The 27,477-nt window shown below is 40.9% G+C and overlaps 1 protein-coding gene across 1 annotated transcript in view; it reads right to left on the bottom strand.

Annotated features, from left to right (window-relative positions):
- Positions 1-27,477, bottom strand: part of LOC308080483 (cilia and flagella-associated protein 47-like) — a gene marked incomplete at both ends in the record, with an annotated part of 106,253 nt that overhangs the window by 10,756 nt on the left and 68,020 nt on the right. The window contains 11 exon segments of the mRNA XM_080422381.1: positions 351-547; positions 2,715-2,871; positions 7,984-8,142; positions 10,466-10,581; positions 12,662-12,769; positions 15,615-15,705; positions 19,286-19,339; positions 20,795-20,906; positions 22,031-22,204; positions 22,791-22,899; positions 24,427-24,554. Coding sequence (XP_080278507.1) covers positions 351-547; positions 2,715-2,871; positions 7,984-8,142; positions 10,466-10,581; positions 12,662-12,769; positions 15,615-15,705; positions 19,286-19,339; positions 20,795-20,906; positions 22,031-22,204; positions 22,791-22,899; positions 24,427-24,554 — 1,405 coding nt within the window.

Below are 27,477 nucleotides of genomic sequence, written 5' to 3'. Positions count from 1 at the left end.
ACCAGTTTAGTTTCTGGGATTTAAGAAGACACCAAAGTCTTCGATCTACAAGCTCACAATGCGTCGCGATGCGACGCATTGTGAGCTTGTAGATCTGCTATTTTCAAAGGATTTTTATACAGTTGAAAACAGGTGAAATGGGACTTTCTGAATAATCAGTAGTTTCTACTTTTGGTACTTTAAGTACATTTTGATGCCAATACTTTTCTCCTTTTACTCAAGTACATTTTGAATTCCGGACTTTTACTGTGTAACAGAGTATTTCTATATTGCAGTATTGATACTTTTACTTAACTAAAACATTTCAGTACTTTTTCCACCACTGTTTATTTCAATGGATGTGGGCGCACCTTGTTGCCCGGTGCGGGCCTGGTTCCCTGGCACACATCCGGTGAGCAGAACGTCCACCCTCTCCTCCAGACACCGGCCAGTGTCACACCGCAGCATGCCCAGCAGGGGGGGCTGGACGGGGGCCTCAGTAGGCACCCCGTGGATGGGGTACACCCATCTAATGGCCGACTGCTCCGGCTCGCGCTCCTTCTCTGACCTGTACAGAGATAACATCAGTGGTGTAAGGTAAGTATGTACATTTACTGAAGTACTGTACTTAAGTAAAATTTTTATTATTTTTACTTTACTGGAGTATTGCCAATTTTTTGCCAATTTTCAAATACTTTTTCTTCTACTCCACTACTATTATTTGAAAAACGTTAGTTACAAGTTACTTTGCAGATATAAATTATTACATTATAAAACATACATTAACCACTTTAGCCCTATTTTATACTTGAGCTATTTCAAAATAGCTGATTTACATTGCGAAGCGTTTTGAGCTTGTAGATCTGCTAATTAATAAAATAAATAATAACATTTTAGTACTTTTATTTTTGGTTCTTTAAGTACATCTTGATGCCAATACTTTTGAACTTTTACTCAAGTAACATTTTGAACACTGGCCATTTACTTGTAACAGCTTATAGATCGGCTATTTTCAGCATGCAACCAAGTGTAAAATCAGCCATTACGACTCCATCAAGGCACCGCCAAAATACATTTTAGTCGACTAAATCAACTGTAGATTAAGTCGACTATAATCTTATGATATTTAGTCGACTAAAACTAGACAAAAACTAAAACTAAAATATGACTAGAACTAATCAACAAAAAAAATCAACACTGCCGCACACCAGTGTGCCTCAGCAGACCGTTTCACAACCAATGTTCAGCATTGGTTGTGAAACGTATGGCCTAGTACCAGGCTAATAAAGGTACCAGGCTGTAAAGGACTATAGTGTCAGAGGGCTAGCAAACAGATTGTTGTGTGTGCTATAAGTAGCAAAACATGATACCATGCACAACATCCATTTGCAACATGTCAGAACTCTATCCAAAGCTACTTCATCATCATTCCCACACAGAGATATATAACATTTCTCAAATGGAGAAAATGGATTAAACGTCAATCACTTTGATCCAGTGCCTACGTGCTAATGGCCTGAGCGGATGTTACACAATAACACCATGAAGGTAATGTAATGCAAACACCGCACTGTAGCATATACGTTCTATATTTAGTCTTATTTTAGTCTTAGTTTATAATTATCATCTAGTTTCCTTTAACAGCAGGAGCAATGTCAAACTGTCTGTGTGTGTGTGCGTGTGCGTGTGCGTGTGTGTGTGTGTGTGTGTGTGTGTGTGTGTGTGTGTGTGTGTGTGCGCGTGCGTGCTATAGTACTTCAGCTCAACAACAACCACAAAAAAATTGTCTTTATTATTGTTCCTATTATTCCTCAGACAGAGGAAAAGTGACAGTCACAGTAGCTCATTAACACCAGGTAACAGTACCCAGTCTCACAGTGTTAACAAGCTTTTTTCCCCTTATAATCACCACTAAAGTGCAAACAAAAGTTTAAACAAAGTGAAATAAAATAAAAAATAAAAATACCATTCTCAAAGCAGTCTCTTTCTCAAGGTGGTTTCCTAAACGTGACAGAACTGTAAGCTACAATCTGGATCTTATTTTTGTGAATACATTATTTTATTATTAATTGTCGATACGATATAACTAGTGCATTGCAGTGGTAGGAGGTGGTCTTCCCTACTCTTTTTATTGATGGTATTACAGGATAGGCCAGGAAACAGGGAGAGAGATATGAGGCGTGACACGCAGCAAAGGTCGTCGGGATCGGGATTCGAACCCCCGACGGGCTGTCAACCAGTGGTGGAAAAAGTACTCACATTTCTTACTTAAGTAAAAGTAAGAATACTGCATTGTAGAAATACTCTGTTACAAGTAAAAGTTTGGAATTCAAAATGTACTTGAGTAAAAGTACAAAAGTATTGGTATCAAAATGTAGGCTACTTAAAGTACCAAAAGTAAAAGTACTAAAATCTTTGAAAATGACGCATTGTGAGCTTATAGATTGGCTATTTTAAAATATAAAAATGTATAAATGTATAACATAGGGCTAAAGTGGTTAATGTTCTAAAATATGATAACGCATATCTGCAAAGTAACTCGTTTTTTCAAATAATTGGAGTGGAGTAAAAGTACAATATTTGCCTCTGAGATGTAGTGGAGTAGAAGTAAAAGTATTGGAAATTGGAAATATTCAAGTAAATACCTCAAAATTGTACTTAAGTACAGTACTTGAGTAAATGTACTTAGTTACTTTACACCACACGCACACACACACACACACACACACACACACCTCTTGTTGTCTGTGCACATCATGTCGGACGTGGCATCGCCGTCCGGGGTCCTGAGGGTCTCCAGGGTGAGGCAGAGCCAGGCATGCTGCAGGCTCATGGCGTCGGGAGCGAAGACCACGGGCACGTCCAGACTGCCACCCGCAGCGAGACGCACGCCTACGGGCAAAAGTGTTGCGTATATGAGGGCGTTTTTCACAATGTTCATAACGCATTTTTCTGCATCATTAGACATGTCTTTGGAGAGAGAGCTGGAGATAAATATATAGTAATGTTTCTCCTTTTAGACCGTAGGCCCGCTTGGTCGGTCACAACAGCCATTCAAGACAGCTTAACGCCTTAAGACCGGGAACGCATCTTGTGTAACCACTTTGACCATTATTTTATACTTTGGCTATTGAAAAATAGCAGATATACAAGCTCAAAGCCGCGCTTTGAGCTTGTGTATCTGCTATTTTTGAAAAAACTTAAAAACATATTTTGAGATGGGGGTCCGCAGCCAAATACATATAATTATAAAAATACTGTTAATACATTTTTTTAGAATCCCCCAGAAGCAAAGATTTGAGTACAAATGTTCGCTTTATAAATCTACTGTATATATTCAAAGATTTGCACTAATGTTCACGATTTAAAAACAAAATGCAGATCTACAAGCTCATAGCGCTATGAGCTTGTAGATCTGCTATTTTTTAAAAGCCAAAGTATAAAATAATGGTTTAACTGGTTACACAGACGCGTTCCCGGCCTTAACACATTCCATGCCAGAGGTTAATCTCATAACGTACTCACCAGTGCCAACGTTTTATTGTTGTTTTTTTCACGTCGCCATAGACCTTGTTAAAATCCTTAAGATTGAGCTCTGCACTGTTTGTAAACATCGCCGAGATCTCCCTGCTTCTACCAGTGAAAACCACGTGTCAAACGGAGCTCCATTGTTGTAGTTAGAACGGTTTACGTTAAACAGTGATATGCGAGGAGAAAAAACTACAAGGAGAAAATGGAGTTTCAGTGTGCGCTTTAGAATGGGGGCCGACGGGATCGGCAAAACGGGATCCCGAATAATTCCGCTTCCGGTGGTGTTACAATGAAATGTGCCATTTTTTTCCGAAAAAAATGAAAAAACACCACTTCGCGTAGATCTACGCGATTGGCACGTGGCGGCTTTAAATAGGTTCGCGTAGATCTACGCGATTGGCACTCTGGGTTGAGAGTCATCAGTTTTCCGTGGAAATGTGAACATAAGCAAAGTCTGAGCTGTGGTCTGAGTTTTAACTGCTTTTGAGTCAATGTGACAGGGTGGCATGCACGTGCACACATAGACATGAAAGGGGGCTTGAGCCACTGCCCTTTTACCCGTCGCTAAAAAAGTGCCCTCTCCAGACTGGAAAAAAAAAAAAAAAAAAGAGGAAGAAAAGTTCAACTGCCCCAAGCGGGCTAACGGTAAGGCTGACGGAAATGCCAGTGGATGTGTTGGATGCAGCTCAAAGTGAACTTTTCTCAGGTATCTAGTTTGTCGCCGTACAACCTTCCTAGCCCGTGTTATTGAATAAAATCGGGCGACAATGGCCAAAAATCGGCGATCGAAAATCGGCGAAAGTGGCCGTTTTCAAGATGTTTTGGCCATTAATCTATCTCTGGAACAGAATGTCCAATCTGCTCAGTTCAAAGCTTGTTGGGTGCGTGACTTTGAGGCCATTAAGCACGCAGTGATACCTTTTCGGGTTTTTGGGCTTAAAAGTATGATAATTGTCCGTGAAACAAAATACAAAAAGTGCCCTTTTGAAATTCCAGCCCCTGCCTCTCCAAATCCTTCTGCACGTCCCTGCAGGGTGGAATACTTGTTATAAAAGGATTGCATACAGGATTGCATACAATCCACACAATGCTCAACAACAGTGCATTGTTTTCGACGGGGGAGCTTTTCTATAGCGTGACTCCGTGTTCCAGTGTCTTTGGGGGGGTCCTGGCTCCATTCTGCATGGCTTGCATCTGCTGGGTTTTAATGAGTCTGGATAACAGGGTGATAGTCTAAGCTTTCTCACTTGGGTCCAACACAGAACCATGCTTTGTCAGATGTACCCATAAAACACTTGAGAGTGAAGCATTTGCTCCCCCCATAAAAAGCATAACAACCTTACAATCTGTGCTTCAATGAATATACAATATTCATGACTATGGATTTATTTCAATTTAGTTTTCGCTCCTTGCAACAAAGTTCGATGGCCCAAAGCTCTGTTTTTTTACTGACTGGAATTAAAAAGTGTTGCTTGGTGACTCTGGTTTATTAACCCAGTAAGACCGGGAACGCATCTGTGTAATTTTTTTAGATTTCTTTGGCTATTCAAACATAGCAGATATACAAGCTCATAGCGTGGCACCCCGCAGCGATCAGCTTTTCTTTCTTTTTAAATCTTGACAATTTGTGCAAATCTTTGAATTTAAAGCGAACATTTGTAACTCAAATCTTTGCTTCTCGGGATTCTACAAAATTAACGTCTTCTAAATCCAGTTTTCTGAAAAAAATGTTTTTATCAACTATGTTGTGGTCATGTGGTACTTGAAACCATTTTCATGTCAAGGACCCACAAGATTATATGTCTTTGGCCCTGGAAACCCCCATCTGAAAATATTTTTGTTCCAGGGACCCCCAGAAGCAAAGATTTGAGTTAAAATGTTATATATACATATATATATATATATATATATATATTCAAACATTTTCACGATTTCTTTAAAAAAAAATAGCCCAAAGAAATCTTAAAATGACACAGATGCGTCCCCGGTCTTAATGGGTTAAACATTTAAAATGGAGTACAATAAATCTATTGGGACATGAATGAAGGCAGTCTCGCAGCTCTGAACTAAATCTTAAAAAAACATTTTGAGAAGTTTTGGAGAGTTCCATTGAGATTTTATCCATATGTGAATTGCATATTATATTGTTGCAATGTGCGTTTTGACAAATGTAACCATATTTGAATTTACATATTCTGCAAAAACAGCTTTAGAGTTTAAAATTCTTTTGACTTCATTAGATTATTTATGTTAGATAGATAAGTGTAATGCTATTTCTGGGCTCATATTTTATTATGATTATGACATCTTGAATAGGACAGGTTAACTATTACCAATCATTTCACATGTTCTAAGAGCTCATGATATGTATTCATATCATTTCATGTATATTGACTTTCAGTGAATCTCTTACAACTGGTAAATGTTTTTTCTATGGTTAATTGATCAGGTTTGTTTCATGAAATCATTTTCAAGCTAATGTTTCAGGGTAGTCATTTTCAAGTTAAAGTTAAAAGTACGTAAGTAAGTGTTTTGATATTTGTACTTTACTTGAGTATCTCCAATTTCCAATACTTCTACTCCACTACATCACAGACGCAAATATTGTACTTTTACTCCACTACAATTATTTGAAAACTTTAGCTACTAGACTTTCAAGATTTTGATTATTATTACAAAACAGCATTAACCACTTCGGCCTATACATTTCAGCCATTTGAAAATAGTCGATCTATAAGCTCACAATAGTCACATCATTTCAAAAGATTTTTATACATTTGAAAACGGGACATTCTTCATAATAAGTTATTTTACTTTTGGTACTTTAAGCACATTTTGATACCAATACTTTTGTACTTTTGTACTCACGCACATTTTGAATTCTGGACTTTCACTTGAGACAGAGTATTTCAATATTGCAGTATTGATATTTTTACTTAAGTAATAAATCAAATGGAGTACTTTTTCCCACCACTAACTGCTAGTCTTGGTTTCTTATTGCCCTAAGGAATTTAGCGCAGTAAGAAACAAAAGGAAGATTTTTTTTTGCACGTTTTCACTTGTGCTGAACAGCATTTCTCTTTCGTGTTCAGCCTCATCTTTGACCTGAACAGTGTAATGTCAGACCTTGAGTGCGTCGAAGAGGGATCCAGAACACTCCCTTGTCCTGGGATGGTTTTCGTCTGCCCGGGGCGCGCCACACGGGTCCTCATCTGCGACAATCAACAATACAAAACATTATTATGTACAAAAGGATAAAAAGGAAAAGCTGTGGTGAATGACACCTCCTTTCTATGGGAAATTGCATTTATCTCCCCCTGCGGTGATTTTTCAGGCCAGTTTTGAAAGAAGTTGATTTACATCTTTTAATGGGGTGTCAGGGCGTTTCACATTTTGGTTGCAGAGCAGTAGAATGAGAATTTTCCAATGTTTGTTCTATGTTTGGGTAACTGCCAGATCGTTTTCACTCCCTCTAATATTGTAGCTGTGGGTGTCACTCACTTTGGAGAAGTAGTTAGTCAGGTATGAGGGCATTAACCCATTAACCCTTTAAGACCTGAAGCCGATTCTACAAGTCTCCTAAATCTCAACAGTATTCTTAAAAATGTATGTTTCTATATCAGTGGTGCTCAAACTTTTTCATGTCAAGGACCCCCAAAATGATATGTATTTGGCCGCGGACCCCCATCAAAATATTTAGTTCCAGGGACCCCCCAGAAGCAAAGATTTGAGTTAAAAATGTTCGCTTTAAAATATATATATATTCAAAGATTTGCACACATTTTCACTATTTTTCAAAAATAGCAGATACAAGTTCATAGCGCGGCACTCGGTGCCGCGCTATGAACTTGTATATCTGCTATTTTTGAATAGCCAAAAGTGTAAAATAATGCTTTTTTAGCTCAAATAAAAAAAAATCCAGGTCTTAAAGGGTTAAGACGGGGAAAGCATCTGTGTCATTTTAGATTTCTTTAGCTATTCAAAAATATAAGATGCTTAAAATCTTTGAATATATATCTTTTAAGCGAACATTTGTAACTCAAATCTTTGCCTCTGGGGGGTCCCTGGAACAAAACATTTTGAGACGGGGGTCCGTGGCCGAATACATATCATTTTAGGTGGTCCTTGACATGAAAATGTTTTGAGAACCACTGATTATAGCAATATATAGCGGTTATTTTTTTTAAACTGCTTATTTAGAAGACATGTGTAGAATCCCCCAGAAGCAAAGATTTGAGTTACAAATGTTCACTTTAAAAAATATACATATTCAAGGATTTGCACACATTTTCAAGATTTTTTTTAAAAAATAGCCAAAGTATAAGATAATGGTTAAAGCCGTTAAAATCTTATTTGACAGATGCTTTCCCGGTCTAAATGGGTTAAGTGTGTAACTTTGATGCATGGGCGTGTGTGTGTGTGCTTGTGCGTGTGCATGTGCATGTGTGTGCATGAGATGAGAGCGCACGTGACCTGTGAGCGTTACGTCGAGCAGTGCCGGCCGTTCGGTGGGGTTTGTGAAGTTAACGATGACCCGAGCCGTGAGAGCCAATCGCAGATGAGACGCTGACTGGCTCCTCCCCTCTCCGGCATCAAGCCACGCCCACTCAGCAGGAAACACCATTCCTTTAACTTGGAGGGCAACCGTGCCGAGAAAGACAGAATGCATGGAAGAGAGAGAGAGAGAGAGAGGGAGACAAAGAGAAATAAATGGAAGGAGAGAGGAAAATGCAGCTAAAGAAGGCTTGTCAATAAGGACAATATTTTCCACCCGTCTCAGCACACATTAACACGCTTCAAGCTCACAGCGCGTCACTTCGTGCCACGCTGCGAGCTTGTACATCTGCTATTTTTGAAAATATTTGAAAACCTATTGAACGTGCGTGTTTTTGTGTGCATTAAAGTGCAATTTTTTTTAAACATAAATCTTCTCTTCTGGGGATCGCTGACACAAAGGGGTCCTTGACACAAAAAAAGATTGAGGACCACTGTTTTACAGTATGTAACATATCTCCAGAATTTGCTTTTGTCTAAAGTTAGTGTTTGACCGCTGAGCTGAAAGAGAGACGTGTGCTGTACCTGCTAAGAGGACAGGTAAGAACAGTATGCCTCTGAATGCAAAGGTCTATTTAGGACAATATGTATATACCTGTGATGAGGGCATTAGGGCAGATGAGGTTGATTGATGCGATATGGTTTCCCAATACACGTGCGTGCGTGTGCGTGCGTGTGCGTGTGCGTGCGTGCGCGTGCGTGCGTGCGCGCGTGCGTGCGCACAAGTGTACGTGTACCTGGGGGCATGTGAAAGTGATCCGTGCGCTGTGGTTTCCCTCTCCGAGCGTAGACGGACTAAAGTGCACGCCGAGCTGTGCAGCGGAGTGGGGTGCCACTGTGACCTGGAACAAACATGTGCACGGCCATAATGCACACACACACACACACACACACAAGCGCATGCGTGCGTGCACGCGCACACAGAGCCACAGATAACAAACAATGTGCAGAGAGGAGACAGCTATTAATGGTGAGGAGGAGAGGAACTGCGGGGAATCGCAGCGCGAAGAGAAAGACAAATCTCCCATTGCTATGAAGCCGCCAGGCATCGCCACTATACTGGCCTTCACAGCAAACCCTCCGTCTATTGACCAGTGGTGGAAAACGTACTCACATGTTTTACTCAAGTAAAAGTCCGAAATTCAGAATTGACTTGAGTAAAAGTGCTAAATTATTGGTATCAAAATGTAATTAAAGTACCAAAGTAGAAAGTACTCATTGTGCAGAATGTCCCATTTCACAAGTTTTCAAATGTATAAAATGTATACAAATCTTTTGAAAATAGCTGATCTACAAGCATTATGAGCTTGTAGATTTTCAAATAGCCGAAGTCTATGTAGGGCTGAAGTGGTTAATGTATGTTTTGTAATAATAATCAAAATCTACCTAGTTACTAAAGTTTTCAAATAATTGTAGTGGAATAAAAGTACAATATTTGACTCTGAGATGTAGTGGAGTAGAAGTAAAAGTACTGAAAATGGGAAAATACTCCATTTTACGTCCTGTTTTACCCCTGTGTGTTGAATTTGTACGGCACGCTGCTATGGCAACAAGGCCGGCCTATGTTGATTTATGACCAAGGCGATGTAAATGAAAGCGGAAAGGACAGCGATGTCTCAGAGCATAAGCTTATACTCTCCTTCACTTTCATGTATACGATCTAATCATGCACCCGTCCCCCCAGACTATGGGATCAGGATAAAAAGGTCACTTATAGACAAACAACGTCTCAAGGGCAGCTCAAAATGTTGACCTTTGCGCTCAAAATGCACTTACTGTACTTGTCAAAGAATAGTGCCAGTTAAATCAATGTATTGCACTGCGTGTTACTAGAACACATTAAACTGCTGAAAGATGCTACACATATTGTAGAGCATTGGTTCTCAAAGTGGGGTCCGGGGACCCCCAGGGGTCCTTGAGGGAGTTCCAGGGGGTCCCCAGCTAAATGATGGATAGTTAAGAACCAAATGGACCCTTATGGGTCTGTAACTCGTCTCTGAGAGGGTTCCATTTGTTGAGTTACATCAACATTGATTTTACCATACGCATTGGGGTCCCAGAGATATAAATGCCATTAAATGGGGGTCCGTAGCCTAATGCATGTCAAACTGGGGGTGCTTGAATTTAAAATGGTTGAGAATCACTGCTACAGCTGTAAAAATCTTCTTATGGGGGTCCCTGGCATATCTTTTCAAATGGGGGTCCGCGGGCTAATACGTGTCAATTTGGGGGTCCTTGACATGAAAAAGTTACATAAAACATTATGATGATGTGAAAATGATATTTCTCAAACTTGTAAGTGTCAAATCAAGTCACAGACTACAGGCCATGCCAGAGACATCCAGTGTGTGTGTGTATGTGTGTGTGTGTGTGTGTGTGTGTGTGTGTCATGTGCGCGCACTCACAGTGTGTGATGCATCCATCTCCAGTGTGTAGTTCCTGGGGTTGCTGTTGTTTACAGACAGCTTCAGTCTCTCTGCAGTAGGGTTGACCAGGGAAATGGTCTGCCTGATCCACCTGAGACGTGCGCACGCACGCACACGCACACACACACACACACACACACACACACACACACACACACACACACACACACACACACACACAGCAAAAGACGTACATTAAGAAATGGTACACTACTACAATGACATGCTTTGTCAATTTTAACCAAATAAATAATGGAATCTTTAGGAGATGGATTGAGAAACAGAGAGAGAGAGGGAGAGCACTGTGCTCCCCCCCCCCCCTTTTTTTTTTACCACAAAGCTGTTTACATTTTGACTCACGGTAACACCTTACAGATAATACAAATAATATATAATATATTGTGGAAAGTATAATTAGCATAATTTGCAGTCGGTAGCGCTTTCGCCTCACAGCTAGAAGGTCATGGGTTCGATTCCCGCCGGGGACGCTGTGGGCACTGGGGGGGGGGGGGGGGGCGTGTTCTCTCCTCCGCGCCATCAGTGCCCGTACCCTAGGTCTGGTTGGCGAAAGGGCCTTTCTGTGTGGAGTTGGCATGTTCTCCCCGTGTTCCCTAGGGTAGGTACCCTCACAAAAAAACATGCAGTAATCCTGGTCTCTATACTGCCTCCCCCAGGTGAGCCGGGGCGCCTGATGGAGGGGACAGGAACTGTTTGGAATAACGCGTTCCTTCCACGCGCTACGTCCTACCCATAGACTGTATAAAAGAGATGGACAAAGCCAGACCGCTGGTTTCTACGGACCGAAAATGAAGCCGATTGTTCAGGAATTTGAAATCGGCCATCTCTAATATAAGCCCAAAAGCACGTCGGGAACAGGAACCGGAAAACAATCCCCAAAGAATGCTATTGGTTGGGTAGCTTGTCAATCAAGAGCGGGGGCGGGGAATGAATGCTATTGGTTGTGTAGCTTGTCAATCAAATCATCCCGCCCCTCTTAGAGAATAGCCTACTTTATCGTCAATTTTAGAATAAAAGGGACCATAGTTTAGCAAAGCGCATATCATGATGATTGAAAGTAGACTTTAAACTAGCGACTGGAAGCATATAGAATTTATGACAATTTTGATTAAGGTAAGAAAATCGAGTCTAAAGTTTGTCAAAAACCCATCCGCTTGCGTTAAAATAAATTATTTCTGACACCTGCAGCGGTAAAACAGCGAAACTACAGGCCATTCATATGAACCGTCTCTTCCGTATTGGAGTCAATGTAAAAATCTCAAGCTGGCCCCTTGGTCCTACCGGGGAAACTCCCCCCTGTCAGGTAATAAGAAGCGGCCTGCTCACTCCTCATGCATTGAAGGAAGTATGAGCTCAGTTCGAAGGAAGTATGAGCTCAGTTCGGGGCTCTCCCCAGGCTGGCAGAGGGAGAGTAGCGTCCAGGACTACAGCTTAGGCAATTGGCACTGGGTGAAAAAAATACGCAGTACGCACCCCAGTGCTCCCACAGGCTCCCTGTACATTCCTCAAATGCAGCGGGAAATAGTGTGCATGTGTTTATGCGTGCGTGCGTGCGTGCGTGCGTGCGTGCGTGCGTGCGTGCGTGCGTGCGTGCGTGCGTGCGTGCGTGCAGTGGTGGAAAAAGTACTTGCATGTTTTACTTAAGTAAAAGTATCAATAATAAAATATAAGAAGTACTCTGTTACAAGTAACAAGTCTGGAATTCAAAATGTACTTGAGTAAAAGTACAAAAGTATTGGCATCAAAATGTACTTAAAGTACCAAAAGCAAAAGTACTCATTATGTAGAATGTCCCATTTCAAGTTTTCAACTGTATAAAAATCTTTTGAAAATCTACAAGATCTACAAGCTAGTCGATAGCCGATCTACAAGCTCACAATGCGTCGCATTGCGACGCATTGTGAGCTTGTAGATCTATATAGCCCTATATATATTGTAGAAATGTATATGGCTGAAGTGGGTAATGTAAGTTTTGTAATAATAATCAAAATCTATAAAGTAACTAGTAACTTAAGTTGTCAATGTCAAATAATTGTAGTGGAGTAAAAGTACAATATTTGCCTCTGAGATGTAGTGGAGTAGAAGTAAAAGTATAGACAGTTGGAAATACTTTGCACCACTGCGTGTGTGTGCGCGTGTGCGTGTGCACATACTTGCCCAGCTGACAGTGTACTTGGGGTAGTGTGGTGACTGGAGTGGGAACAGCATAGAGCTCCAACTGGTACCAGAACTCCTCCATTGACTCAGATTGGAAGAGCACACTGACACACAAACACACGCGCAAACGCACACACACACGCACAATAAGACAAACGAGGATAGAATGAAGACTCATTTTAATTTTTTTCTATCAATTAGTCACCCCATGGACACTTGAATTCATGGATATGTTTTTGTCGCATTCCTAAGCCAATAATTTGATGACCAGCGGACCGGTAGGCAGGGGTTCCGGTAGGACACAGAAAGGAGACTCTGTGTCTCCTACCGGAACCGCTGCCGGTCATCAAATTATTAGCTTAGGAAAGCGACAAAAACAAAAAAGATATCCATGAATTCAAGTCTCCATGGGGTGACTAATTGATAGAAAAAAAGTCATTTTGGGGGTGAACTATCCCTTTAATGCTTTAAAACAGATAATAGTTCTGAGCCCTGTTTGGAGCCATTGTAAAATACTCAATAAAAACACACTTTTAACCACTTATAAATCCTATATACTTGGTTCCCCAAAATTGCCAGTCTACAGGCTTGCAACGCCACGCCACACCCTAGATTGGGGATTCCTGGCGCTCATGTGGATAAATCAGTATTACTGTTTTTAGATGTTGAGATTTTATAGCAGTGGGGGCGTGTCTTCTCCTCCGCATCATCAGCGCCCATACACTAGGTGGGGTTGGCGAAAGGGCCTCTCTGTGTGGAGTTTACATGTTCTCCCCACGTCTCCTAGGGTAGTTAATACCTTCACAAAAATATGTAGTAATCCTGGTCGCTATACCGCCTCCCCCATGACAGCCGGGGCGGCTGATGGAGGGGAAAGGAACTGGTTGGAATAACGTGTTCCTTCCACGCGCTACGTCCAACCAGGGAAACTCCCCCCCTGTCAGGTGACAAGAAGGTCAGTTGGCTCTCATGCATTGAAGGAGACATGAGCTCGGCTCTGGGCTCCCTAGGCTGTGGGGGGAGTGTAGCACCGAGGATCACTTAGAAAAAGTGACCCAGGAGGTGCAATACAGCGGCCGTCTGGCAGTGGTGTAAAGTAACTAAGTAGATTTACTCAAGTACTGTACTTAAGTACAATTTTGAGGTATTTTTATTTTACTGGAGTATTTGCGATTTTCGGTACCTTTACTTCTACTCCACAACATCTCAAAGGCAACTATTGTACTTTTACAGACCTGTAAGGGTCCATTTGGACCCCCCCCCCCCCGAGGAACCCTGTGGGTCCCTGGACCCCAATTTGAGAACCACTGGCATAATGAGTTTATTCATTAATCTTTGGGAGGAAAAAAATAAACTAGACGTTTTTATTTTAGTTGCAGTAGTGAAAAACCTCACCAAGGAAGGACGTGATCCCACCACCAAAACGAAAAGCAGACTTTCAGAAAATCCAAGCAGTCTCAGCAGGCACTGAATCCAAATACCATGAGGGTCTTGTCAGCAATGTCTGGTTTGATGCGCAGCTGCATATGTGATGCAGAGGGTAAACGTCAACCGAAGCCTGAATCATTTATCATCCGACCAGCAGTGGTGGGAAAAGTTTTCAAATAATTGTAGTGAAGTAAAAGTACAATATTTGCCTCTGAGATGTAGTGGAGTAGAAGTAAAAGTATTGGAAATTGGAAATACTCAAGTAAAGTACAAATACTTCAAAATTGTACTTAAGTACAGTACTTAAGTAAATGTACTTAGTTACTTTCCACCACTGTCCGCCAGGACGAAAGCGATCAGAAATACGCAACGCTGTCATTGAGTGAATGCACATGGTGCCTATGGGATTCAACGCGTTCCCGTCCAGAGATTCAGTGCACTGTGAGCGCGTACAGTACACACCAGACAAGGAAGGAAGTTAGGGACTTATTTTGAAAGACATAAGACATTATTACGAAATGTTTGAGAAGGTATTGCTGTTTTTTTTTACAAAACAAGGGCATGAACTTCCAAGGTGTTGACATTTGACAGCCTCCTAGGATAAGGATAATTCCTTTTAACAGGTCGTTCATGAAAGTCCTTGCGGTCTTGTTTCCAATGAGAACCTGTGAGCAATTCGGGTTAAGAGTCTTGCTCAGGGACAAATTTCATATCATCGGCACATATGCTGGGATAGCCTGGAATCGAACCTGGGGCAACCAGGGCCAGCTGGTTCCCTAGGCGGGCTCACTAACCACTCAGCTATGGCCGCCCCTGACATTGACAATATCACTGTAGTTGTAGTCATTCGATTCTACAGCAGTATGTGCTTTAACAAGTTCATACATGAATAGAATATTGTCGCTGTTAGACAGAAACCTTTTTTTTGGTAAATTAATGCCCTATATTTCATCAGACTACAGTGTCACACAAAATATTATTTTGCTATTATAATATTAAAGTATAAAATACATTTTCCTGATTCTTCAAAAATAGCAGATCTACAAGCTCATGGCGCGGCATGAAGTATCTATAATAGATTTCCTCGGTTTAAATGGGTTAAATACAGTACATCATTTAAATAAGTACATCAGTGACGTCGAAGTGGCCAGTGGGTGGGTGGGTGGCTGTGTCTGCCCACCCATCACTTTTGTGTGCAGACCCAAAATGACAATCCTGCCACCGCTACTGACATGAGCACAAGCAACCAGCCACAGTTCGAAGATTTTTGGAAACTTTGGAATAATTCAGAAGATTTTTTTTCTTCACAAATCTTCTCTTCTGGAGGTCCCTGGCACAAAAGGATTTCAAGGGGGGGGGGGGGGGGTCTGCGGCCAAATATATATCAATTTGGGGGTCCAACGTTTGAGAACCACTGTAACATCTATATCATTAAACATCTTGCATGTAAAAGCTGTTAAAAGTGTCCTGTGTGTGTGTCAGTGTCCTTGGCATCGTGTGTTTGCCTCGTGTCCTTCCTACCTGCCAGTGGTCCGGCCCACTCTGCTGGGGGTGAAGGTTGCCTTGTATGTGAGGGACCCCCGTGGGGGGACCGACACCCGGGGGGTCCCCACTCACGTCCTCCCCTTCTAGGGACACAGCAAGCACCAGCGGCTCCCTGTGGGGGTTGTTGATGGGGAACTCTACTCCCACTGAGCTCTACACACGCACACGCACACACACACACACACACACGCACAGACACAGTAACAAAAAAAATGTTACTTTTATGCTTGGATTTGGAAATGGCTTCTCAATTTCTAGGTTAACAGTGATGACTCATTTAAGACTCCAGGTTTTTTTTCTTTTTCTTTTCTTTACAGTGTTCTAAGAGCTCCTCTATTCGTCCTTCGGCGACTACCCATGATGCAACTCAGTCGCCATTGTCAGTGGAGTTAATATAGAAATGGTTTCTTTTCGATGCTTCACAACTGACTGCCTGGTGAAGAAAGTAAGGATTCTTTATTTTTCTGAAAGGCATGTTATGATGATTGATCTGTCGTCAGTGATGGAAAAAGTACTCATTGTTTTTTTTACTTAAAAGTATCAATACTGCAATACTGCAATGCAGAAATACTCTGTTATAAGTAAAAATCAGGAATTCAAAATGTACTTGAGTAAAAGTACAAAAGTGTTGGTGTCAAAATGTAGCCTACTTAACACGTCGTGTGCCAGAGGTTTATTAAAATAGGCTACATCTAGTGCCAGCATATCTTCCATCCACTTACGCTGATATGTTGCCTGCTGTAGAAGCCCCGACGAGGACGCGCATGTAAACAAAGCGTGCGTGCGAGACGGCGGAGGGTCCCGACTAACGCCTGGAACAATAATATTTCTAACGCGATCCTCCATTGCAGAGTGATCGCCGATCGAAAAACGGCTCATTTCCACCACGTTAAAAAGAAATGGGAGATATTAAGCTTTTAGTCAAGGAGTTAACATTGGAGCGGACGACCGGAAGCATTTTTGACATGGATCCACATCCGGCCTCTCCTTCTTAGAGACTCCTTGGATGATCCCAAAGTTTCGTTAGATATATATAATAAAAAAATGGGCCAAAAACGGTCCGGACCGTTTATGGCACATAACACATAGCTTCTCAAAAACGGTCCGGACCGTTTTTGGCACTCAATGTGTTAAAAGTACCAAAAGTAGAAAGTATTCATTAAGCAGAATGTCTCGTTTCACAAGTGTTCAATGTATAAAATGTACACAAATCTTTTGAAAATAGCCGATCTACAAGCTCACAATACGTCGCGATGCGACGCATTGTGAGCTTGTAGATCGGCTATTTTCAAATGGCCGAAATGTATATAGGGCTGAGGTGGGTAATGTATGTTTTGTAATAATAATCAAAATCTACAAAGTAACTAGTAACTAAAGTTGTCAAATAATTGTCGTGGAGTAAAAGTACAATATTTACCTCTGAGATGTAGTGGAGTAGAAGTGAAAGTACCGAAAATTGGAAATACTTCAGTAAAGTAAAAAAATTACTCAAAATTGTACCCAAGTAACAGTACTTGAGTAAATGTACTTGGTTACTTTACACCACTGATCTGTTGTCACGGCTGAGAGAGAGAGAGAGAGAGAGAGAGTGTGACTGAGCTCTCACCTGAACAGCGCATTGTACGTCTATGACCTTGATGGGAGACGCTGGCTCACAGAATAACTCCACAGAGAAACAAACCTCGTAGCGTCCGCACACTCCTGAAGAACACACACACACACACACCAAGGTTATTATCGTTAACGAAAAATAACAAAATAACGAAAACGAAAATTTAAAAAACATTTTTGTTAACTGAACTAAATTAAAACAAAATAAAAACGATAACTAACTGAAACTGTATTGTGTGTTTACAAAACAAACTAAAACGAACTGAAATTATTATGGACAAAATGCCCTTAGTTTTCGTTTGTGGATGGTTGGCGGTTCATCTGTTACTGAATACGTTTCTAAATGCTATCTTTCGTTAAGGTTTTATTACACAATACTTACCTTTTCAATGCTGCACCTGACAAATAACCCAAAGTATAAAAAAAAGTAAAACTGTTAGCATTTTCAAAAATAAAAACTAGCAAATCTGCTCTAAAAAACGAATTAAAACGAAAAATCCAAAACTATTATAACCTTGACACGCACACACACACACACACACACACACACACACACACACACACGCGCATGCGCACGCGCACACGCACACACGCAGATCTAGTATAGCAGATTTGTTCTATTGTGATGCATAACAGCTTTTATACAAAGTAAGATTGAAACCTCTTATCCCCATTTTCTAACTTTTTGTGTTTTGGGGTAAATTAATGCAGTACTTGATCATACTACAGCGTTGACACAAAAGCATCAAAAGTGCAAGATCTGCTACTTTTACCTTTTCTTTTTCCTGAAAAGTAACAGTTTTGGACATATGACGTTTCCACCCGACAGAGACAATATTATAGTGGATCATCCAAGAACAGTATTGGAAATTAAGCAAGGCTAATTTATCTGCAGTTTGACTTAATTTTGTTTGTTTTAATTCCAAATAGGCTTACATGATATACCAATTATTTGTCCTAAAACCTTTAACATTGTTTTCGGTGTAAAGCCTCAAACTAGAGTTGTCTGTATTTCTCCCAGTCGCCACTAGGTGGAACCAACACAACTTCTAAGGCAGCATTCCTCCAACACAACACTCCTTACACTATTACAATACAGTAACTATAAACTAAGTACTGCTATTGTAATCAATATAAAGCTATAAACAGTACTATACATATTCTCACATATATATTTTGGCATTATGTACAGTATGTTCGTAGTTCTGTGAGGAAATATCTGCATTATTTTGCCATCTTCCCGTTTCCTCACAGGGAAATGGTGTCACAGACAGAACTGAAATAGCAATGTTAGGCTACTGCACACACAGACATCTGTGGAGGCAAAATACACATCTTTGATGAAGGTGATGCTCTAGGGATGTTCTGCTAATAAGCTGTACTCTAAAAGCCTAGATTCATGTCGACTTGGGAAGAGTAAGGAGTGACTCAGCAGCAAAAGCAAATGCTTGTTTTTTTGTTTGTTTTACATATCAGGTCGCCTAATGCAATCCCAGCTGAATAATTATTCTTCACTTTTAATCACTTCTATTTTTATATATTTTAATTGTTTTAGTCTATCCAACAGACAGTACCGTCCAAATCCAAGTTTGCCTATTCCTCCTAAACCCTATAGGCCATTGGTTCTCAAAGTGGGGTCCGGGGACCCCCAGGGGTCCTCGGGGGGATACGGGTCCCCAACAAAATTAGTTAATAAAGCGTCACAATCATTTGAACCCCTTTATCGATATTTTATACTTTGGCTATTCAAAAATAGCAGATCTACAAGCTCATAGCGCGACACTAAGTACTGCGCAATGAGCTTGTAGATCTGCTATTTTAGAAAAATCGTGAAAATGTGTGCAAATCTTTGAATATATATTTTCTAAAGCGAACCTGTTATGATTTAGGACCATGCCCATGACAGGGATGTTAGGGTTCATGTGGTTAAGTCGCCTTCAAAGTTAATTTAATATATATCTACAGTAATGATGCGTTTTTATGTCACGTATCATAAAGAAATGATTAAAAAACGATATGTTCAGCATTAAACATACCTTTGTCCTGTTCAGCCTCTGTGCTGTCATCAGCCTCTATGAATGACACGCAGCCTGCAAAAGAGATTGTAAACATGACTGTCACTGATGCATGACAATATACTTCTGTCAGTCACACTGAAAATTGCACACACACACACACACACACACACACACACACACACACACACACACACACACACACACACACACACACACACACACACACACACACACACACACACACACACACACACACACACACACACACACACACACACACACACACACACACCACACACACACACCATTTTGAGGACTTTGAACTGATTTCCATTATATTATAAAACGTACATTAACCACTTTAGAACTATTTTATACATAGGCCATTTGAAAATAGCCGATCTACAAGCTCACAACGCGTTGCAATGAGTCGCGTTGTGAGCTTGTAGATCTGCTATTCTCCAAAAAATGTGTACTTTTGAAAATAGCCGATCTACAAGCTCACAACGCGTTGCAATGAGACGCGTTGTGAGCTTGTAGATCTGCTATTTTCCAAAAACTAAATATTGTGTTACTTTAAGTATATTTTGATGCCAATACCTTTGTACTTTTACTCAAGTAACATTTTGAACCCAGGCCTTTTACTTGTAACAGTGTGGTTCTACATTGTGGTATTGATACTTTTACTTAAGTAAAATATCCGAAATACTTCTTCCACCGCTGATCTGTGGAACTGTTCCCCGTGCTTGTTCAACATGCTGACCATCTCCAACCAACGCAATCTTACCAGCATCACACATGCTCTACCTCTAAAACCATCGGCTTTCACACACACCCAAACTCTCCGGCATGAATGACAGAGCCATCCCAAGCCTTAGAGATGTACCGATACCATTTTATTCCTTCCCAATACCCATGACCTACGTATTGGTCAATACCGAGTACCTATCCGACACCAGTGTGTAATAAAAAAATACATTCTAGGACCGTGCGGGCTAGGGACCCTCAGGGTTCGGAAGCACGTAATGAAAGTGTTGTGTGTTTCTTGTAAGGATGCTAAAACCAATTTCGCACGACTATCTGCCAACCGTCACTAACTACAAACACATCTATGTTATCACCTGCTTATTTGTTACTCATAAACTCATGCATCTACATGGACTTTAACCCATTAAGACCGCGAACACTTCTCTGTCATTTTAGATTTCTTAAGCTAATCAAAAATAGCAGCTATACAAGCTCATAGCGCGGCACCGAGTGCCGCGCTATGAGCTTGTAGATCTGCAATTTTTTTTGAAACATCTTGGAAAATGTGTGCAAATCATATAATATTATATATATGTTTTAAAGCGAACATTTTCTGATCTGTGCTTCTGGGGGGGGTGTATTGTCTGATGTATTGTTGTGTTTTTGTTTGTTATGTTGTTCAGTGTTTTTTTGTGAGGAGGACCACAATGGAAATAAGCCATCAGGCTTTATTGTGTTTTTTATCCTCGGTGATGACTGTATGTCAGCGAGTTGAGCTACCTGTGCATTTTCCCCGTTTCCATGGTGACATGGCCAGGGTGTATGGAGCGCTCTGACGGGGATTGATCTCCAGTGAGGGAGACCCACTCACAATGGACAGATCCGACACCACCTACACGCGCACGCACACACACACACACGCATGCACGCACACACACACGCACGCACAGACACACGCATGCAAGTAAAAAATAGTACATATTACATCATCATTACTCAGGTTTTGTTGGCTGCCTTTTGAAAACATTTAGTTTAAAAGGTCAAGAGAGATTTCTGCTTTATTTTACAGCCTTTTTGGCTGATTGGTGACTCTTATTATTATTCCCAAAAATTTGATTCAGTTTTAAAAGGAGCTGGCTATACAGATTGTGTTGTTGTACATCTCTTTCTTTTTTTTTGCAGGTGGTGGTGGGGGGTTGGGGGAGCAATATGTAAAATGATATGTAATATAACATATTACTCTTGATTCCAAGTAATTAGTAATATTATATCATATTACTATATATCACTACTATATAACTTTTTTAAAGAGTAACATGTAATAATAAATCTTGTTATACGTTTTTGTATAAGTATAAACATTTATAACAAGTTTTATAATGCCTTAAAAGCGCATTATAATGCATTAAAAACCGGACCTTAATATACGGGATGAATTCATTCTATGGGAGGATTTCATTCAACTATTATGACACCAAAATGTGGAATGCCCAACCACCACCATCAAAAAGTGCTACTCCCTACCAGTGGTGGAAGTATTACTCAAGCTCACAGCGCTTCGCGATGCGATGCGTTGTGAGCTTGTAGATCGGCTATTTTCAAAAAGCCTAGGTATAAAATAGGGCTAAAGTGGTTAATGTATGTTTTATAATTTAATCATTTATATCTGCAAAGCAACTAGTTACAAAAGTTTTTGTAATAATTGTGGTGGAGTAAAAGTACAATATTTGCCTGAGATGTATTGGAGTAGAAGTAAAATAATTGGAAATTGGAAATACTCCAGTAAAGTAAAAAATACCTCAAAATTGTACTTAGCTACTTTACACCACTGATTGTATTGTATGTCTTTATGTGTCTTGATGAATTGAATACACAGGACCACAATGGAAACAAGCCCTCAGGGCTTTTTGAGTTGTCCTTTTAGCATTATTGTATAACTGTACCTCTGTACTTTTTGCAAACTGTTACTGTTGGTGAATGACATTTTGTATCATCAGTCTGAGCTGAAGCCTATACCTGCAGGGTGACATTCCTGTGGCTGTGGTTGGGGACTTGCAGCTCTGCGTTTGTGACCTGGCCGACAGGGCAGTGTAATACCACGTGGGCCAGCGGCAGGGGGCGCTCTCCTACTCCTCTGAGTGTGAACATGCGCTCCGTACCATCCCCCTCGTTCACCAGGAGGAGCTGGCCCTGTAGGGAGGGAGGGGCAGGGGTAAGGAGACGGCAAGACAAAACATGTGGTCGAGCGAGCTTCTCTGCACACAGTCTCTCACGCATAATAAAGCCCAGAGATCCTTTACAACACAAAGCGTGTGGCCAGAGGCACCTAGTACAATACAAACATTCACACAAACAACACTGACTGACCGACGTGACAAAATGCTTAGTCACAAACAGGTTATGGAATAGTAGGGAGTGCTAACAAAGTGACTTGAGGGTAATACAAATAAATGGTGTAAGCTAAACAAGTACGTTTTTAACAAGACCTGGCACTTGCAGGCAACACCATTGCATTGGTGGTTCAGTGGTAGAATTCACTGACAGCCAATAGAGGCGAGACGTGTATAGTCGTCACTCACTGACAGCCAATTGAATCGCATCAGGTTTTCCAAACGCAAACGCCCTGTAGTATCAATGTCCAGTCAACAGGAGGCAGCATACCGCGGTAGGGCCACTTTGAGGCCAGCACACATCAAAACAGTATACTTGTCCACCAGATGGTGGCAGCACTGCACTGTAATAACAGATCAATAAAGCTTTTCTAGTAAACCGTTACTATCAGCTCCTGCCCCGCGACGAGACGGCCACCTCTGGGCGGCGTGGCGGCGGTAGGGGCATCCCTGTCGATCATGGTAGTGAATGCCAGCCAATGTGAATTCAGTATGCTTTAGCATGTCCATGGTATTGCAATATATAGAAGTGATTCCAGAGATTTAAAATGTATGGGGGTCGTGGTCTAATAAAAATGGAATAGTGTCTGCACACTGGTAATGCCGAAAAAAAGCTCTGCTTTGTATTTATTGAGTTTGTCAACGTTTCGGCCTGTTCAGACCTTCATTACGACGGCCACGGTCCCACGGATGTGTGTGCACTACCTTTTTCATCCGTGGTCTAATGCCTATCAAAGTAAGGGTCCTTGAAAGTAAAAAGGTTGAGAATCACTGAAACTATTTATTTAAAAAAAAACATGAACCAGATATTTACTCAGAGCTTTACAATTTTCTTATCATGCTAATTGTCATTTATCAGCTTTCAATTGTGAGAAAATATGATCATAGTTTCAGAGAATCAAGAGGGATTTATTTTGTCACTTATACTGACATTATTGAAATGTTTATGCCATATGTTTTGCAGAGACTGCTAATACAACACAATACAAAAAGATAATAAAAACGTAATAATTCTGGATATAATGAAATACAAAAAAAAAAAATATATATATACACATTTTAGGTAAGACAGAGGTAAATATTGTACAGTTAGAACGGCAGGTATGACAGAACTCTTAAGGCATTGGTTCTCAAAGTGGGGTCCGGGGACCCCCAGGGGTCCATGGGGGTGTTCCAGGGGGTCCCGAGCAAAATGTGTTAATATAGCATCATAATAATTTTAACCGTTTATACTTTGGCTATTCAAAAATAGATATACAAGCTCATAGCACGGCACCGAGTGCTGCGCTATGAGCTTGTAGATCTGCTATTTTTGAAAATTTGTAAAACTTTGTGCAAATCTTTGAATATAATATTTTTTAAAGCGAACATTTGTAACTCAAATCTTTGCTTCTGGGGGTCCCTGGAACAACATATTTTGACATGGGGTCCGCGGCCAAATACATATCATTTTGGGGGTCCTTGACATGAAAAAGTTTGAGAACCACTGTCTTAAGGCATATATGATATTTTTTGCAGCCGTGGGTTATGTGCAAGAAGCAGAAGTCATACATGTACATAAAATGTGCAAGAAGCAGCGATCATTCACAGTATACTAAAATGTCCAAGAAGCAGAAGCCATACATACAATATGAATGGAATTTCACTTGTCTATGTACAGTATACGTACATTTTGCAAATAACTGCTAAGGATTCTTTACAGTTTAGATTCAGTTCTTTCAGACCTTGTCCATGATCAGGGCACTAAAAGCTGCTGGGAAAAATGGGGGGGGGGGGGGGGGGGACGTTGGCATATCTCTCATTTCTTCCTCTCTGCTGTCCACCTATCCTTCTCCCTGGCATAGAAGGAGGATTGTTGGAATTCCTTCCATGACATCTCCTTTGCCATGCCTTTGTACAATAAAAGCACTTTTGATGGACAGTAAATGTACTTCCCAGTCACTCCTGGAAACCCAGTATGGATATGCGGACTGTTTGGGCCCTGCTTGAGCCCCTGGCGGCAGAAACGGCAATGTCGTCCGCTAGGTTGAGTGTCTGGGAGTTTCCTCTTTCTCTGGGCTTTGGCCTCCACTCTCTGTTTTGTTGAGACCAGTTGAGACCGGAAAGTGTACTCTTCCAGGGAAATAGGACATTCTTCTGTGCATGTTTGCCTATCACAAATGAAGAAGAGAAAGTATTAGATTTATACATTAGACATATTTATTTTGAAACAAGTTGATATTCTTAATTATATTATAATTATATAGTGTGTGAGTCAAGCCATGGCTCGTGATTCATAGCTCTGTAAATGCCCAGGGCTATCAGAGATGTCTTGTGTCCCACATTATAGTTTATTTAGGCTTCATTCACAACACAGCTTATATCATGGGCCTCAATAAATGGTAAACTTCACTGCTGGCTTGTGGTGGACATTTTTGTCAAAATTCTATTTTTGCCATGGACATACAAATGAGCAGACAATAATATTACCAGAAACACATAAAGAGCCATAGCCTTAAATTACCTTTACAGGTCTGTAACTCTGAGAGTGTACAAATGGAACCAAACCCATATGTGCACTCTCAGAGTTATGGGGGTCCTTGAAGATAAAAAGTTAGAGAACCACTGTCCTAGTGGACTCTTAATGTGCCATAGCGTCATAGTAAATCAGTGTCATACATATTCTGAAGAAAACCCAGAGACTGACACTCAGTAATTGGGTCTTATGATCAAAACAAGAACTATATTATAATGTTATGTAATGTAAAAAACAAACAAAACAAAAATTTGCCACAGACAAGGCCAAGTCTTGCAGACACATTGACGATCATGACAATCCCTGCAAATAACTTAAATATGCAAAGCATATTACTGAAATATACAAAGAAACCCTGATTGACAATGACAGAATCAATGATGATTGACGTCCGTTCACCCACTGAGGGGGAGGGGTTGGTTGGGAGTGTGCGACTCTGAACAGCTGTACAGATGTTAGCTATGGTTCACATGACGCTCGTCTGTCACAAGCGTCATGGCGCTACTTGTTCCTGGTTTTTGAAATGTTTACATTTACAACCCGTACATCTACATAAACGTTCAAAGTTCAAATATAAAGTGCTGACCCTACGGCCATGGATGTAATAAGTTAAAACGCCTTGGTCTAAGTACCCGCATCTTCCGTATTTTTCAATACAAAGCCTTTTAATCCAATCGGTGGCCATTTTTTCATATACTTTCAACACCACGACCCTATCGGTTGGGAGGTGTACTGCACTCTGATACATTATAACTGTATAAAAAATGGCCACCAATCGGATTAAAATGCTTCTTTATTACACAATACGGAAGGTACGGGTACTTAGACCCAGACGTTTTAACTTGTTAGATCCATGGCCGTGGGGTCAGCACTTTATATTTGAAATGTTAACGTTTATGTAGATGTACGGGTTGTAAATGAAGAAATTTCAAAAAACAGGAACAAGTAGCGCCATGACTGTCATGATATGACGGTCATGTTGGCTACAGATGTATAAAATCATTACAATGAAACGTTAACAGCATAACGGCAACTAATTATAAAGATGGCCCAAATAAAACGCTAAAACGGCATGCTGACTAAACAGACTATGTCACAGCCTATTTAGTAATGTACTGATGCCCTTCTATGATAAAAAGAAAAAACATTCTCGCCGTATTTTCGGGGACGCGTCTATTTACAGTTCAGTCCAGTCTAGATCCCCGCCTACTGTATCCGGTAATCTCCACGCGCACATACAGGAATGCACAAAGCTGTTTCCGTGTCCGCTCAAGACCGGATATGCAAACTGAAAAGCCAATTGGAACCCATTTAAAATGTACGTTCCGTGATTATTTTCTTAATCAAACATGGCCAACACAGCATTCTGACTAAACGTACTATGTCATGCACGTGTTTAGTAGTGTACTTTTGCGTTCTATCGTTAAATACAAACATATTTGCCAGTCTTAACTCTATGGGTCCTGTCCGCACAAGAGCTAAAAGCAAGATGGCTGCTCCTGCAAAACTGAGCTAGCCTTTGATTGGCTGGCAGATGCATACAATACATACATTTATTTTCATCACTGATGCTTGCAATGAGCCTTTCGAGGACAAGGGGAAACACTCCCACATAGGCATTTGACTAAAGCATGAAGCAAACGGGAAGGTATGATTATGAATCAAGTGGTTGTGAATTAAAACAGTGGTTCTCAACCTTTTCAGGTCGCGACCCCCAAAAATTATCATATTTCAACTTGGGACACCCCCACCCTGACAAGCACTTGGAATTGTAGGAGTTGAGGCATTTAGTTTGAGTCTGTTCTCGATTTATTTAAAAAGAAAAATCGTGTAGGTCCTTAACACGTTGACACAAAACAACGGCTTATGCTGGCAAGTATGCCCTGAATGCATGCCCCACCCGGCGGTTAAGCAATACCCCACCCGGCGGTTAAGCAATACCCCTCGTACCTGTTTGTCTGTGTCTCGTTTGTACGGAGCCCCTAAAGGGCCATGGTGCAGATTTTTTTTTTATCTCGTTCTAACGACATATATGTCGTTCTAACATCTTATTAACTTGAGCGCTCGAGATCCTAAGACCTTCCCACATCATAATAAAGTGAGAGAACGAGATCCTTATGTCGTGCGCTCGAGATCCTTATCTCGTTCTAACGTCTTATTAACTTGAGCGCTCGAGATCCTAAGGTGTTCCCACATCATAATAAAGTGAGAGAACGAGATCCTTATGTCGTGCGCTCGAGATCCTTATCTCGTTCTAACGTCTTATTAACTTGAGCGCTCGAGATCCTAAGATGTTCCCACATCATAATAAAGTGAGAGAACGAGATCCTTATACTCACCTTTACGCACGGTGGATTTACTTGGATTATGCGATATAATAGCCTGTGCGATCGTTATCGTTTTGTCCTTGTTGGTGTACAGTTGGTTCTGGTTGCAATGGATACAGTAGCTGTCGGACCGGGCGCACAACGGCGCAGAATCATCAGTCTCTCTCCCTCTCCCTCTCTCTCTCTCTCTCTCTCCTAATTCTCAACGAAAATTTGTGATTCTAATTTTCC

Source organism: Gymnoscopelus braueri (genome assembly GCF_963280865.1).
Source record: "Gymnoscopelus braueri genome assembly, chromosome: 24".
Classification (NCBI taxonomy): Eukaryota; Metazoa; Chordata; class Actinopteri; order Myctophiformes; family Myctophidae; genus Gymnoscopelus; species Gymnoscopelus braueri.
The sequence above is the reverse complement of the archived record's forward strand: the minus strand, read 5'-3'. Positions and strand labels throughout refer to the sequence as shown.